At 43.6% G+C, this 16363-nt stretch overlaps 1 protein-coding gene and 1 long non-coding RNA gene across 10 annotated transcripts in view; one reads left to right on the forward strand and one right to left on the reverse strand.

Moving 5' to 3' along the window:
* The window catches only part of GARNL3 (GTPase activating Rap/RanGAP domain like 3), a 53457-nt gene extending 38523 nt beyond the window's left edge, over window positions 1-14934 (reverse strand). For 5 of the 9 annotated variants that reach the window (XM_021414205.1, XM_021414204.1, XM_021414203.1 and 2 more), the window contains exons 1-2: window positions 11998-13371; window positions 496-565 (exon numbers count right to left, since the gene is read on the reverse strand). In XM_021414205.1, coding sequence (XP_021269880.1) covers window positions 496-565; window positions 11998-12206 — 279 coding nt within the window. In that variant the 5' untranslated portion in view covers window positions 12207-13371. Of the gene's footprint in view, window positions 1-495; window positions 566-6772; window positions 7073-7183; window positions 7778-11997; window positions 13372-14585 lie in introns of those variants that run through there. The other 4 variants (XM_021414208.1, XM_021414206.1, XM_021414209.1 and 1 more) reach the window with 4 other exon arrangements.
* Window positions 11132-13906, forward strand: LOC110407029. The gene is made up of 2 exons (XR_002443688.1): window positions 11132-11989; window positions 13361-13906. It is a non-coding gene; the product is annotated as an uncharacterized LOC110407029 (long non-coding RNA).

Below are 16363 nucleotides of genomic sequence, written 5' to 3' on the forward strand. Positions count from 1 at the left end.
ATTTTAGGGATTTTTAGTATTATTAGTTTGCCTAGTTGTTTTAATTTTATACCCCTTCCTAGTACTCAGAGGCAAGTACACATAAAATCAGATGCATGCATACTTACATTAACACATAGGCATGCACACAGTTCTTAACTCAAATAATTACAAATGCTTCATCAAATATAACCATAATATTTTGCAATTTTCCGCTTATATGAGGAAACAGATCAATTTCCATCTTTCTGAATAATTTTGGGGGGTAAACAGGATATTCACATAACATTTTCTGCCCCATTAAAATGAAAGTTTCCTAAGTAAGGTTATAAAAAGATTTCATAGCACACATCTAACACAGCTGTCCTGAAGTCTCTTTTTATTACCCTATAATTTTCCAGTCCAGCTTAGAATAAACATTTTCCAAACTATATGCAATTTTTTACCTGGAAATGAAAAGGATTTGAGTTCTACATTAAAAACTGTTTAAACTAAAGGATAGGCAAATAAACTTACAAGCTCCACAGATCCATAGTGCTTCCTGCTAAACTCTCCACGTCTGCAACCGAGATCTTCAGAGACTGAGCTGGAACAGAAATGCTTCATCAGTATACATAGTCAACCAGCCTTAGATCTCATGCAACACTACACACTACCATTAACAAATGTCATCCCTGCTGAACAAGGTTTGCAGTGCATAAGCTCATTATTGCAGGGAAAACTCCTTACAATGCGCACAGTGTAGCAGCCATGGCAGTCTGGCTTTCATATTACTGCCAAAGGAACAGAAATGTCAGCGTCTTGAATGGAAGCAAAATCTACGATTAAATTAAATATCTAGTCACTATGTGATCAATTTAGAATTCCAGAGTGGCTTATAACTGCATTTGACAACTATGCTTAATTTAAGGGAAGAAAAACTTAGTGCTTTAAACAGGACAACTGCACTATGTTCAATAAACTCTGCTCAGCATGTTACTATTTTTGTTCTTCAGAAACTCTTTTTTTTTTTTAGTCTATATACAGAAATTAAGCCATTGTTCTAATTCAAAAGCATAACAAAGGAACAGCATCGACAGGTTTCCTCCACCCATAACATTTACAAAGGTAAAACTCTCATGCAAGCAAAAGGAAACCTTGAATTCCATATTCAAAGCCTACACGCATAAGCGTTTACCATCCTACACCATTACATCTCATTAAGCAAATCAGCATGTGCTCCAGGAGGTCGAAACAAATGGCAAATACCTCCTCTAACTATAAACACTAAGCCTCCCGTAATTGTAACAGAAGGCTTAGCTGTACATGTTACAAACTAAATAAATATTTAGATGCAAATACAACAAGAACTTTGACTAATCAGTCAGTGGCAAGGCTAGCAACGCAGTCACCCCATCATATTCCAAACTTACAGTTCACCCCACTGTCAGCCTTAATGGAGATTTTTTTTTCCCCATTAAAATGACCCTATACAGTTGGTTTGACCCCTGAAGGCAATGAAGCCACAGTTCTGACATCTATGGTACATATACATCCTACAGTAGCAGTAATACCAGTCACCTATGGGAGCAGAGGATAATGCACATTAGATACGATTTTTAAAAGCTCCAAAACAATCCCTCAGTTGGAAACATTATTACGTTGAAGTACTAATGCCGGAACAGTAGGCCTGGAATCAAAGTTGACCTCTAGACGAATCTCACAACCCATCGTTACATATCATCAGTATCCAAACATTAGCAAAATGTGTGATCATTAGCAAAATATGTATCTTGAACAAAACTTCTCATTAGCAAGAGATGTAGCTTAGAGAAAGCATTATGAAAATGTATTAACCTTTCCTTGTTTAGAAGCATAGTGTCAAGGCCTACTAGTGCACAAACTTCCTTCATTCCTCCTTGAGCCCTGGCAAGGCTTGAGGTGAAATCCAAACAGAGAATGAAACCAGATGTTTCCGCCTAACTGTTAAGTAAACTTATTTATTCAACAGCATAAAAGTTGGACCCCCTTGCAGTGAAGTTGGAGACCTCACCTACGAGTGGGTGCACTGCGTAGGACCTCCCAGTTGCTGGGAAAGGCTCTCCAGATCCTTGCTGCAACCGGGGCTCCCTAGTGGCTGCAGATCTGGGTGATGGTAAAACATTAGGGCAATTGGTGATGTATATTTCTTAATCGCTATTGCTATCCTCACATAGTAATGGTTAGTTGCATTGCCTTCTTCTGTTTTATTCTTGCTGTATAATTTCACTTAGAATCTCATTGTTTTAAACTTAAGTAAAGATAAACACACTTCTTTAACTTGCAGTCTGTGACCTTTGTGCTGACCTCGTCCACTGGCAAAACATACATAAACACAAATACAATAACTTAAGCTTTCAGCTTTTGGTTGCCTGCACAACAAACTTATGTTTGACTGTGAACAGTCAATAATCTTAATCTTCCTGAGAATCATGATGAAACACTTTCCAAGAAAACAGTACAATCTCATACCGGGAGTATGTACAGTAGAGAAGGAAAAAACCTGCAACAGAAAAAAAAAATGGGCCTGGGTCCTGATCTAACTGCCATAAAACCAACTACAATTTGATCTTACCTATGATACACTTTTTGGAGACACAAATATTAAGGAGCCTTATCATGCTTGAGACTGAGAAAATAAATGTCAAAGCATGTGGTCCAAAAAGCTTACAGTGTAACCGAAAACAAAAGCTCCTCCTTTCTCCCCACTGCAGAAAATGAAGCAGACAAAAAGAAGAGAAAGTCTTTGGGCAACTTGTTCCAGTGCTCTATACAGTAAAAAAAAAAAAAAAAAAGTTTCCTGATATTTAGACAAAATGGGCTTGCGTTCTAAGAGATCAAATGCATCTTGTCTTGGCATGACGAGTTTGTCAGTCCATGTTGAAGTCCTTCTGGATGGCAGCACAACCCTGTGGTGTATCTGCCACTCCTCTCAGTTTTTTGTTTTTTTTTTTGTCATCAGCAAACTTGTTGAAGATACATTTTGCCCAGTCATCCAAATCATTAATGAAGATGTCAAACACAACTGGATCCAGTACTGACTCCTAGAGTACTCAGCTAGTTACTTTTCTCCAACTAGACTTTGCACCACTGACCACAACCCTCTGAGCCCAGCCATTCAGCCAGTTTTGGTCAACATTACTGTGTGCCCACACAGCTCATACACCAAGACAGATGAAACAATCTTAAATGGAAATCAAAAACACCACCTTTTCTTAGGTCACAAAGCATGACCATACATAAGCATGACCATAATAGTCTTAAGTGATCAGACACTGTGAGGACTTCACATCCAATACTTTTTTTTTTTGTAGACGTACTGCTGTTGCTATCGGACCTGTGAACTAAATAATAGCCCCACATTGTTGCACAGAAGCTGCAGCAAATCGCAGCACTTACACCCCCTCAGTCTGCAACACAGAGAAGATGGCCCAGAGTAGTGTAAGTCCTGAATGTACCTGCGCATGACACATCACCTATTACAATTAACTTTTACTTGTTGTTTTGTAGCAATAATTTACATATTTGAGCTGTCAAAACTGTTTGAGACAGTCTCCTTTTACACTGCTCTTACACATGCAATTTACAAGGTGTGTGCTTTACACTGTTTTGCACATGCATCATCTTTACATCGTCTGAAGGGAAGTATATGAAGCAAACTTTACTTCAGTATGATTCACAGTAAAGAAAAAAATTGAAACTATTACTCCTGAGTTTTCATCTTTTCTTACAGAAGGTAACATAAAAGCATTTCAAGATTAGCATCTATACAGACAAAAATAGGGACATCTGATTTTTTTTTTCCCCTTCCAAGTAGAACAAAGAGTTCTCAAGTTTAATTTCATACAGGGTTAAACCACTTCTCACATCTTGGACAGAATTTGCAAAGAACAAATTAAAAATTGTATTCCATGCATTATGTTTTAAGTTCCTGCATTCTGCAGTTCACGTGAAATTTGGCAGATGCATCATGGAGGAAACGGAATACTTAATTTCTACATTCATTCATCACACATAGCAGTGTGCGCTGGCAGCCCGGAGGGCCAACTGTGTTCTGGGCTGCATTAAAAGAGGAGTGGTCAGCAGGGAGAGGGAGGTGGTGGTCCCCCTCTACTTGGCTCTTGTGAGGCCCCATCTGGAGTACTGTGTCCAGGGGGGCCCCCAGCACAAGAAGGACGTGGAGCTCTTGGAAAGAGTTCAGAGAAGGGCGACCAAGATGATCAGAGGGCTGGAGCACCTCTCCTATGAGGAAAGGTTGAGGGAACTGGGCTTGTTTAGTTTGGAGAAGAGAAGGCTCCGGGAAGACCTCATTGTGGCCTTCCAATACTTGAAGGGAGCATATAAACAGGAGGGGGATCGATTGTTTGTGAAGGTAGATAGCGACAGGACAAGGGGGAATGGTTTTAAGCTGAGACAGGGGAGATTTAGGTTAGATATTAGGAGGATGTTTTTCACACAGAGGGTGGTGACGCACTGGAACAGGTTGCCCAGGGAGGTTGTGGATGCCCCATCCCTGGAGGCATTCAAGACCAGACTGGACGTGGCTCTGGGCAGCCTGGTCTAGTAGTTGGCAACCCTGCACTTAGCAGGGGGGTTGAAACTCGATGATCTTTGAGGTCCTTTTCAACCCAGGCCATTCTATGATTCTATGATTTGCAGTATATTTTAAGACACTGAGTATTTCTATGATATTTTGACTTTTACAGAAAAGCTGGCTAAATGTAGCAGTGCAAGCATTTTCTCTGTGCGCTATTTTCGTTCTATACAATTCATTTTTGTGCCTAGGTGTGCTTGGAAACCACTGTAAAAGTAATTTTAGTCAACAAACATTTGCCACTGTCAGTACCGGTGGCAGATAAGCAGACTTTGCTGTTGCTGAGCTCTGTAACTGTAAGTTCAGTCTTTGACTAAGCGAAGAAATACACAGAATCACAGAATGGCTTGGGCTGGAAGGGACCTTTAAGATCATCTAGTTCCTACAGCGGAGGGGTTGGCAGGGATACCTCCCAATAGATCAGGTTGCTCAGAGCCCCATCCAGCCTGGCCTTGAATGCTTCCAGGGTGCGGGCATCCACAACCTCACTGGGCAACCTGTTCCAGTGTCTCATCACCCTCACAGTAAAGAATTTCTTCCTAATATCTAGTCTAAATCTACCCTCTTTCAGTTTAAAATCATTTCCCCTTGTCCTGTCACCAAGCAAAAAAAGAAAAACAGTAACAGTCACTAACACAATAAATCTTGTCAAGTTTTGGGGAAGCTTAGCAGCAAAGACACTGTTTTATGGGGGCTGTCCTGATTCCAGACACAACACAAATTCTGCTCTCTAGCCACCCATCTCCCAGTCTGTACCTGTGACTGGCATTACTTCACACAGCATTTATCTTTATTTACCAATACTCCAATCTAGAACCCTAGAAGGCCTCCCACACTTCTAGGGAGTCAACAGCACCTTTCAGTTTAATATTGTCACTAACTTACTAAGGGTGCATTCAACTCCTGTTTGCTCAACATACTTATTTTAAGGGTCGTAAATAAATTCTCTAACAGCCTGAGGGAGGAAACAAAAGACGCACATTTTTTTCAAACAGCTTTCAGACAGGATCAAAAAGAACTCCTCATGCTCACCACCACATACATTGGTGTGCAAGTCAGTAACAGTTTTCCAAGAGTGTTTTTGTAATAATAGTCTTGTTCTTCTGCATCCTGATTCAAAATGTCTAAAACACATCTAACTTCCACACGCTATCAGTCCTTCTGACATCAGAATTATACAGAAAAGCTAGTCTCCGGTACTTATCAACCTAGCTACTTCACACCATACTCGTGATCTACTTCATATTAAGCAATTAGAAGCAGAATCTTGCACCAGCATAAATGCTAAATAGACAACCTTGACAAAGTTAAGCACCTTAATTTATGAAAAGGCAAGATATACATTATAATGTTAATTGCATATATTCCACTGTGAATTCTAGTGTGCATGCTTCTTTAGCTTTCCATTCTTGGTTACCGGAGATTTTTCTCATCAACTCTCCGACTTACCACATAATCTCATTTAAAAAATTATGCTGCCATTCCTATTAGCTATTCTTACTAATTTTCTTCATTAGATTACATCCTTCCTCTGTCTAGACCTGACCTACACTAGAAGAATACTGTTGCTCCAGTTATGCCAGTTTCAAGTATAGCTTTTGTTGTATTAAGGTGAACTGCCAGCACTGAAATATATGTTAGCTTCCCTGTGGCTCAGACTTATTTGATTTAATAAGTTAGACTTTACTTATATTGCCACGTGTTTTAATGTAGATGAGAAAGAAGAAATCAAACAAAACAGGTTAAACACATTTGTACAGTACATAGAGTACACTCTATCTCCCCCTCTCATTTGTTTGGGAACACGGGTTTCACTGTACAATTGTATCCTAATGGATGAGGAAGAAGAAAGTGGACAAGCTTTCCCTCCATTTCATCAGAAGCTCCTACAAACTTTAACAGTCCTGAAAGCCAAACAACAAAGCAAGTTTTCATATATTCTGTAATCTAAACTTAAGACGTGTATTTTTACCACTATAGCATCAAGTCAAAGGTTTTGCGTTTTTAGGACTTTGACACCTGAAAGCACTTTACTTGGAGAACGTAAAGAGTTTTCAGTGAGAGAAAAAGGTGAGCTTGCACAGAGCAACTGTTTGATAACGAAGTCATAGCCTGCATGCCCTCTCTGACTCTCCTGTCTCCTTACTATCCACATCTTTACCTGCCAGCCCTTCGACATACCGTATTGGTTAATCTGTTTTCACTGAAGGCAGGCACAGACTCAAGCACGCTAAATAATCGAGTAATCGCAGTTATCCTAACGGTATCTGCTTGCACGAGCACGACGCCAAACAGGCTGCGAGCCCTAGCCCGAGGACGCCCCGTCCGGCTCTGCTCACGCCACCGGCAGCAGCCCCAGAGCAAGTGGCCGAGCCCCGGGGCTCGCAGCGCTCCGCTGCCTGAGTGCCGGCCGGGAGCCTGCAGCGCTACGCTTTCGAAAGCCCCGAGCCCCCATCCCCAGGCTTCCCGCACAGTATGAGCACAACAACGTCTCTCCGTCATCGGCAGCGCGAGCCCGCGCAACGCCGCGCCGCGCCGCGCCGTGCCGTGCCGCGCCCCGCCCCGCCCGAGCCGCCTCTCAGGCTCCGGTACCGCTGAGTAAGGCCGAGGAACCGGGTGGAGACCGCCTCTGCGCTGCTCAGCTCCATGCGGGCGGCGAGGCCGGGACCTCACCGCTCCAGCGTCGCTCCCAGCGTTCCGTCCCGCTCGAGAGAGACGACGAGAGCTCCTCTCACACATCCCGCTGCCCGGACACACAGATGCCTCGCGCACGCGCGCGCACGCTACGCAGCGCGAGCCGCTAGGAATCCGCGTTGGTGGTCGCGCCGCCGCTAAGTCCGACGGGAGCTGTAGTCCCGGGCGGGGAGCGAGCGGCTCGTCCTTCGCAGCGGGAGGTGCGGTGCGGAAAACACAGGCCCTGCTGTCGGCCAAGCACTGGCAGTTTGGCAGCTGCTGTTCCGAGTCTACACGCAAGAAGCCTTATCTATTCACCCAGCCTCTCACACAAAAAATGTCTGCCGTTATTAGAGAAGCATATCTGCGTTCCCAAGTAGTACCCAATATCTGACAGTCAGAGGAAGAATGGCAAGCTGCAGACATCCAACGGCTGCGTCTAAGTGTAGAATATGATGCCCAATGAACAAAATTTAAATATACTTGTTTTGGTTTTACTCCAGTGCCAAAAAAGAGTGAGAATTCCATGTGTGGGGCACTCTTGGAGTAACATCTCATCATGCTTTCTCCTGCACACTGCTTTTTTTCTCCATATATATAGATAATCGTAGCATGTCATAGCTCTTTCAGACAGAAATAATGTCATCAAATTTAAAACAGTAACACTTACCAACTTTGGAAATAATCTCACCTCATTAGATGCACTATTGTGATTTTACTAACTACTAAATGTTTGGACAGGAGAGTCACCGCCCTGACTAATCCTCTAAAAAAAGCTAACAAGAATCTGCACTTTAGTGGCTACAACTTTCTTTTTCAAAATTAAAAATTATGTCTACAAGCAAGAAATTCCAGGAAGATAAATGGTTAAGTATTGTAAATAATGCTTTGCACTTGGTAACTGTATCACTAAATGTTACTTTTGCTATTGAAGGATTATCTCCTGTGCATGGGAAAGATCTTCCAGTTTTTGAACTGAATGGAAAGATTTGTTTTTAGACTTATAAAACAAGGCCTTGTAAAGAATAACTTAGTTGTTTGTAGACTACACGTACAGAGTTAATTACATCATAACTTAAATTTCATAATACAAATCCAACCGTTTACCACAAACATGTTTATTGCAAACCAATATTAATATATTCCACATGCCAGTTGAAATTAGTTTTCACCTAATAATATTTGAAACTCAAGGCTGACTGCTGGTAAATCAAAGCACCCTAATGAACAAGATATGCATTGCCAGTAAAACAGCTTCATGGTAGCTTCAATACCAGAGAAACAAAAGTCTTTATTGAAAGAAATAACAACAATCAACCCTACTCAACAGTTTGTACTAAACCACAACTTTCCTTCTCCCTGAGTGTCTCCATTGCTTTACAAGTTTCCATAAACAAGACTTCACTTCTTTTGCTCCTTCAGAAGAACCTACTTCTATGGAAATAACGACACGTAAGGAACCTATTACTTAAATTATTTCATTTTCACTTTAATGAAATTGTCATTGACCTTATTCCTCTTCCCTTCTATGCAACAGGTATAAATTAATTAAAATGAATACATGATTTCACTCAAACTTAAGTATTTGCTCCGTGGTACCTCACTGTCATCCTAAAATGATAATATCAACATTTAAAACACGATCACCTCTGTTTCAAACAGAAAAGAAAGAAACCCTGCCTCTGCATAGACTCTAGAAATTACAACACTATGGAAGATTCTCACTTTAGTTTTTCAAACTAAGATTTTTCTTAATGAATTCCTTTCTAAGTAGTCCCCTGAAAGCCTCAGTCTGTCTTATACCATGTAAAAATTCAACAGCACGTAAAAATTCCAGCCAGGATGGAATCCAAACACAGACACTTTGAATGAAAAAGATCAGCACAGAGATCAGATTTCTGTATTATGCCATCACTTCAATGATTCTATGACTCAGTGCGTAACAAATCTTAAACATCAAGAAAAACACACTAGTCTTTACAAGAGCTTCCTCCTTTACGACATGCTATCATTGATTATTTTTGCATTTTCTCAAAGAACACAAAGACAGAACTAAGAAAGTTTAGCTTGGATGTCAGTTGCTAAGATGTGGGATTCCTGCTGGCAGATTAAAGTAATGGTAGGTGCTTTTTATTCTGTTGCAGAATGAAGCATGTCTCTGTAGTAATGGGCTGGCAGAAACACAACTAGCATAACTACTTTAGCTTTATTTTTAATTACTGCTAATTGTTTGCCAAGTTGCGCCCTACACTCTCCCCCAAAAGAAGAAAAAATACATATTCATAGACGGATTTTATAAACATACGTACTGATAAACAGAGAGACAATATTTTCTAAAGGGTGTAGCGGAAATGCTAAGTTATGGCCTGAAAGAGTGACTGAGCACCTGGTGGGAAGGCAGGGCCAACCCTTTTAAGGGTTGGCAACGGAGGCAACGGTTTCTCTCGTTGGAGATCCCTGCGTACCTGAGGCCTTCCAAAGGTAAGCAGCTTTTTTTCTTCATCTCTGCATCCCTGGCTGCTGCATTTGGGCTTGTCCTTATTTACTGCAGCTGAAGACTTTGCCACCCCACTATTATTGCTGTACTTTCCATCACATTATAGCGTTACAAAGGGACAGACAAGAGTCCACAATGCGTGATTTAAAGAAGACAAATACAATTATAGGGATATTAAGAAAGAGAAGTGATTCACTGGAAATGATATGGCATGGTAATAAACTTGAAGGAAAGTATAAATCAAAATGACTCACTACTTTCTCTGTTTAATTTCCATAATTAAATCTCCCTTAATCTAATTCTGCCCTTATAATAGCATTCCATTTTGTATGATTTATATAAAGACCAATGAAGGGCTTAATTCACCAGATTTGTGATATCTGCAGAGTCAGTAACTTCAAATAATGCTATACTTCTCTTAAAATAAAGTCTCCTCATTACTTTTGTTAAGGCCTTGTGTAGCAAGTCTTACTTTCTAACAAAATTCTGCCCGGAAGAGATTCTCCGCATTTTGCAGACAGGGAATATACTTTGGAAGTTATTGCAGACTCTTAAAAACGAATACGGCTGGTACATCTGACAAGTAATGATACTAGCAAAATTTCAAAACCACTCTATCCATACACTTTATCTCCCTGACTCTCCCAAAAGAGCACAACCACACTTGTAGTGACATTTTTTAAGCATGGACGTTTCCTTTAGAGCCACATCGTTCAGTAATTCTCTACTGGTGATATATATGACATCTTCTGAAGCATGCAGAAGCATACTTGCATAATATCACAGAATCACAGAGGTTGGAAGGGACCTCTGGTGATCGTCTAGTCCAACCCCCCAGCTACAGCAGTTTCCCTAGAGCAGGTTGCACAGAAAAGCATTCAGGCAGGTCTTGAATATCTCCGGAGAAGGAGATTCCGCAAGCTCCCTGGACAGTCTGTTCCACTGCTCTGTCACCCCCATAGTAAAGCAGTTCTTATTCATGTTTGTACGGAACATTCCATGATCCAGTTTTTGCCTATTGCCCCTTGTCCTGTTGCTGCACACCACTGAGAAGAGTCTGGCCCCATTCATTTGACTCCCGCACTTTAGACATTTATAAACATTGATGAGATCATCTCTCAGTCTTCTCTAGGCTGAACAGAGACAGGTCTCTCAGCCTTTCCTCGTAGGGAGATGCTCCAGGCACACAGTAAATAAACACTAAAATAAAATCTTTACTTAGTAGTAAGGAACCAGAAGCACCACAATAACATTCTCTAAAGTGTAGTCATTACCACATTTAACACCAAACAGAAAGGCAGATTCTCTGTAGGCAACAGAAAATTTAGTATTCTACCCCGAAAATTCCTTAAAAAAAAAAAAAAAAAAAAAAAAGAGAGACAGTGCTTTTGCAATTGCACGGCTGATGCAGTAAGGGATGAAAATCTAAACAAAACACGGTAAATCAAATAAATCCCAATCTATGATGCTTGCAATTAAATAAATAATTAAATAAATTTCAACGTGGGGATAAGCTTTGATTCATTTTTTTTTAACAAGGCTAGTAAGCTGAGTGTGTAGCTTATGAGAGGAAAAAAAGACTGATCTATTCTCTTGTTGGGAAAAAAATAACGTTATCCTACATAAGTAGAACTAAAGTACTTATATGCTCAAATGCATTGGAAAATTCACATGATCGAGTAAACTCTATTTTTAAGAAAACAGACAGTAATTTTAAGAAAACAAGATAACATATTCATTTGAAAAACATCCTAAATTTCCCAAATGGAAAAAATTCACCTATACAATATAAAGTAAGATAAAAGGACTTTCTTTTTCCTGCAGGCAAGCGTTTCTTATGTCTCTGAGAATATGTGTGCAACTGAATATATTTTTATATATACATATTCACGTTATCAGCAGAAGGAAAACCTCATCAAGGCCTGGCCAGTTCACCCACAGACCTCATTCGGGTTAGATCTTCTGTTTGCCCGTTTATTTTAAACCGATATCTGAAGGCATTTGTTCTGTTGTCTCACGTTTCAGGGTCACCACCAAGTCGGGCAGGCCGCTGCCGATTAGCGGTGAGCACACGCAGTTCCTCCGCGCCCCTCGGGCAAGAACTGCCGTCACCCGCCTGCCTGGCCGCCCTCAGACAGTTCCACCACACGGCCGCCCGCGGCCCGCCGCCCACCCACCGCCCGCGCTACCCGAACGGCAGCCGCTGCTCTCGGATGGTCCCGAGACAGGTAGTTACCAGAGGACTCTCAGAGGCGCCGGGCACCAGCAGCAACTGGCGGTGAAGCTGCCCGGCGCACCTGAGAACGGCATCAGGACAACCTCCCGCCGCGGCGCCCTACTGCTCCCTGCTCGGGCGGGCAAGACGAGCGCGCTGCCACGGAGACCGGCGGGAGCCGCGCGGCGGTGCGGCGCTCGGCAGCCCTGGGCCTTTCCGCCGCGCACCATGGCGCAGGCTGCTGAACCCAGGTCCTAGAGCCCGCGGGTCTGTGGCGCCGGCCGCAGAGAGCGCTGGCGTCGTATGTCAGGCAGCGTGAGCAAGGGAAGTGGAGTCCTGTCTCTGTCATTTGTCGTTGCCAGGGCTAACGTCTCATTAGCTCAGTCGCTCAGTATCTAATTATTTCTGAGGCTGTGTTTTTCATCCTGATGTAGCTGGACACTGCTCTCTGAGCAGTCTGATAGTGACTACAACTTTTGCATGCTGCGGCATTGTTCTCTGCGGAGAAAAGACTAGAGCTGTATTTAGTCAAAAAGCATTAGTGGAGTAGGACTGACGGGGCTGGGGACAAGGCATGGGGTGGGCAGTTGTGGCTTTCAGATGGCTGAGAGGCACGTTTCTGGTGACAGCACACTGAACAAGTAGATCTCAAGCACAGTGACAGATGGTTGCCTGGCTTTCCTTCTGCCTGTGATGAGTGAGAGGGCAGCTATGTGAAAGGACTGCTTGTTACTCCCGTGCTGGGTGTGTGCCTTGTCATGCCAAGTAAAGGAGGCACTTTCAGCGTAGTCTGTGACACAGTTTCTGAGGACTGTCATCCAGAGAGGGCTGGAGTTAGCTGGACACCTAAGTGAAAACTGACTGTCCTTGATGGCCATGTGACATCTTGATAATGAAATAGAGCCAGAGGAGATGAGCTGTCCAAAGTAGCATAGAATCAGTCTTAACTGTGGGAACAATTACTGACCTCACACTAGAGAATAATTGTGGGAAGTCTGTGCAGTTGCCTGGCTGCTTCTTAACTGTTCCAGCCTTTTGCAGATGCTGAGGTGTATCCTGGCAGCTGAAGGAACATCACAGTTAGGAACTCTGTGAGCTGTGGGAATTTGAGTCACGTGCCAAATGGGCAAATTAGTTTAACTAGAAAATGGTTCACAGAACAAAGGTAAAATACTGCAGCTGGGAAGTATCTCTCTGATGTAAAATAGACATTTTGTAGCCTGTTACCCACATAAGGAACATTTGTATTTCAAGCTACTTAACCCTTTGCCCTAGACAATTAGCTGTTACACACATCTGTATGTAGTTCTCTGCACCTGACTTCCTATTGGCCACCTGGGCTTGCAGCATATGCTGAGATGTAGTTGTCTGCTTTGTTTTCCAGGCATGGCTGTTACTTTCAGAGGCATGCAGTGGAAAAGCTGTGATCCTGCCGAGATGAGTGGTTTCCTGTGAGTTTCATGGGAGTTTTCCGCATGGCTGATGTGATGCAGTTAAAGGTTTCTCAGGAGAAGAGTAGCCCTTCTGTCATGATGATAGGTAAGTCATAGCAACCCTCAGGTAAACTCCAAGGATGATCTCAGTCTTTCTGTGTCACAGATTCAAAGGCTTAATTAAATTTGCAGAACAGCTAAGCGCTCAGAGCTGCGAAGCACAAAGGAAAACTGCATAACGCCTGGTAAGTTGTAATAACTGGAGATAATTGGCCTACCAAACTCTGTTCCTTTGTCACTCAGTCTTTCATAGGTGAAGCTAAACTTAGTCCTGCCTCAGTCTTCAGAATTATCACAAAAATAAACCAGTGCTTGTAAGGCTTTCCAGTATAATAATTGGGACCAGCTGCAAAAGAACTGTGAAGAAAAATATTTTTTTGTCCAAAGAATTTTGCTTGAACTAAATGCAATAAATGAGGCCTAAAGCCTGTATTGAATAGCAAGAGGTCAAAAGTACACGGGGTTAAAGGTCACAGGGTCAAAAAGGGAATGCACAGGTCAGAGGTCAAAAGGTCACCAGGTAAAATGTCATGGGGCCCAACTCCAACAGGAAATAAACAACACCACTTCCCATGAGCTGCTCTACATGCTCCGGATGCATTAGACTCTATGGTCATCACACTTCCAGATGACATTGCACATGCATACTATATCTTGGAAACAGTGTTCCTATTCCCTCCACTTTGCACTATCGGTCTGCCCATCTTTGTGGTCAGTAGTTCTCCAAGCAATAAGACACATGTACATTAAAATACACACGAGTGAAAATATGTGGAGAGGTTCATTCAATTATTACAAATCAACACTCCTTACACTACTACGATATCACTGTGATATCAGGGCATCTCTTCACCTGTATCGCCCTGATGACAACAGGGCGTCACTTACAGGGGCCTCAGCTACGGGGCAGAGAGGGAGCAGGGAAAGGGCAGTGCTGGGGATGGGTTGGGAGACTCAGATAGGGCAAAACAGGAGATGGTACCAAACAACTGCAGCTTCACTGTCCTGTGTGGACGCTATGGGCGTCGCCAGACTGCGCGCTGAGAACCTCTCGGAGCACTCTGCAGCGCCACCGCATACGGCGGCCGTTCACGTGGATGTGTGTCCTGCCCATACCTCTCCGGGCACCCAACAGCCCGTCAGCGAAGTCGGATTCCCGGGCACTGCCAGAAATAGGGTTTCCATGGCTCTGCTGCATGTAGGGGAGTAAGAAGCGCGCAGCGAAGCGGTGTGCTTTCCCCGCGGCGGTTGGACGCGGTCAATTTTCCAGCTGTTTGCGAAGCTCCTCGGCGCGGTTCCCGCCTCTCCCGTACCGGACAAGGGACCCGGATGCTGTTTGCAACTTTTCGGGCGCATGCGCGCTATTCCCTAGAGGACTGATCACAATAGAGGTAGGCGAATTAGCTGCGCAGAGCGGTTAAAACATAAATACACCGCTTCCGCATGTCTGTACGCATGCGTTGTGCTGCCTGCAGGACAAAGCAACATAGACAGCGGCAGTTCTGTGCAATGGCCACATGGTGGCAGCAGAGACCGCGGAAAGAACTCCGATGGGATTGACGCGGCCCCGCAACGCAGTCCCTGGAGCTCCGTTCGCTCTTTCTATTAATGACAGGGTTCTGCATTGTCAAGATCCCATTTGGACTTTTCTTTTTAATTTTGGACTGCCTGTAGACTTGTTAGGGCCTGAAACTATGCATTTTATTGCATTTAAAAAAGTCAAATATAAAAATTAGAGATAGAGAAAGGCATTTGTAAATAAATGCTTTAAAATAGGTACAAGTCAGAGTCTGAGAGAACATAAATATGGCCCTGTGCTTGCTGCTAATATGCTTTCATTTCATAATCGTTACGTTGGATCGGTAGTTGGATTTTAGCGCATATTTGAAAACATTTAACAGATGCTGGCAAGAAAAAACGTATGACATCATCAATTGGATTTTTTTTAACAGACATTCATAAGCACTTAGCACAGGTTTTCTGGGTTTGGAGAACTTTTCCTTGGTATTCTTCGTCTTTTTTTTTTTTTGTTGTTTTTCCCCTTCTCCTCTAACTTTGTGTTCTTCTCCTGTCATCAGAAGAAAGAGAAAACGGAACGCCAGGACGGTGCCGGGGAGCCGCGCCGATCCCATTGGACGAGTTCTTTCCGCGGTCTCTGCTGCCACACCGTGGCCAATCCGCAGAACTGCCGCTGCCTGCGCCTGGTGACCCAGGCAGCCGGACGCATGCGCGACGGAAAGCGGAAGTGGCGTACCTACGTTCTGACTGCTCTGCGCAGCTAATCCGCCAATCTCTATTGTGATTAGTCCTCCAGGCAGTAGCGCGCATGCGTGCGAAATAGTACAACTAACACCCGTCCCTACTACCCAGTAAAGGGCGGGCGAGCAGTAAATTCCTGGACCGCCGGGTCAGCGATATTCCAACCTTCCAGTACAGAATGGCTCTGTCTATTTCCACGGTTCTATGCCCGAGTCCGAACCGGACAGCTTTTACTCCTAGAGCCACATGCGCACACTGCGGCACCCGATTGGCTTAGCGTTGCACATGACCGTCAGGTGCACGCCCCCGCACCGCGCACGCGCACTAGCTCAGCAGTACTCCCTGCTGCCGCCAATCGAAGAGAATTCGGTACTGCAGACGCTGCTCAGATCCTACAGGCAGGACAGCGCATGCGCGCCGAAAAGCGGAAGTGACGTACCTACGTTCTGACCGCTCTGCGCAGCTAATCCGCCAATCTCTATTGTGATTAGTCCTTCAGGCAGTAGCGCGCATACGCGCCGAAAAGCGGAAGTAGTGTCTCTGCGTTCTGACCGCTCTGCGCAGCAAATCCGCCAATCTCTACTGTGATTAATCCTCCAGGCAGTAGCGCGCATGCGCGCGGATAAGCGGAAGTG

Source organism: Numida meleagris, chromosome 16, assembly GCF_002078875.1.
Source record: "Numida meleagris isolate 19003 breed g44 Domestic line chromosome 16, NumMel1.0, whole genome shotgun sequence".
NCBI classification, from domain to species: domain Eukaryota; kingdom Metazoa; phylum Chordata; class Aves; order Galliformes; family Numididae; genus Numida; species Numida meleagris.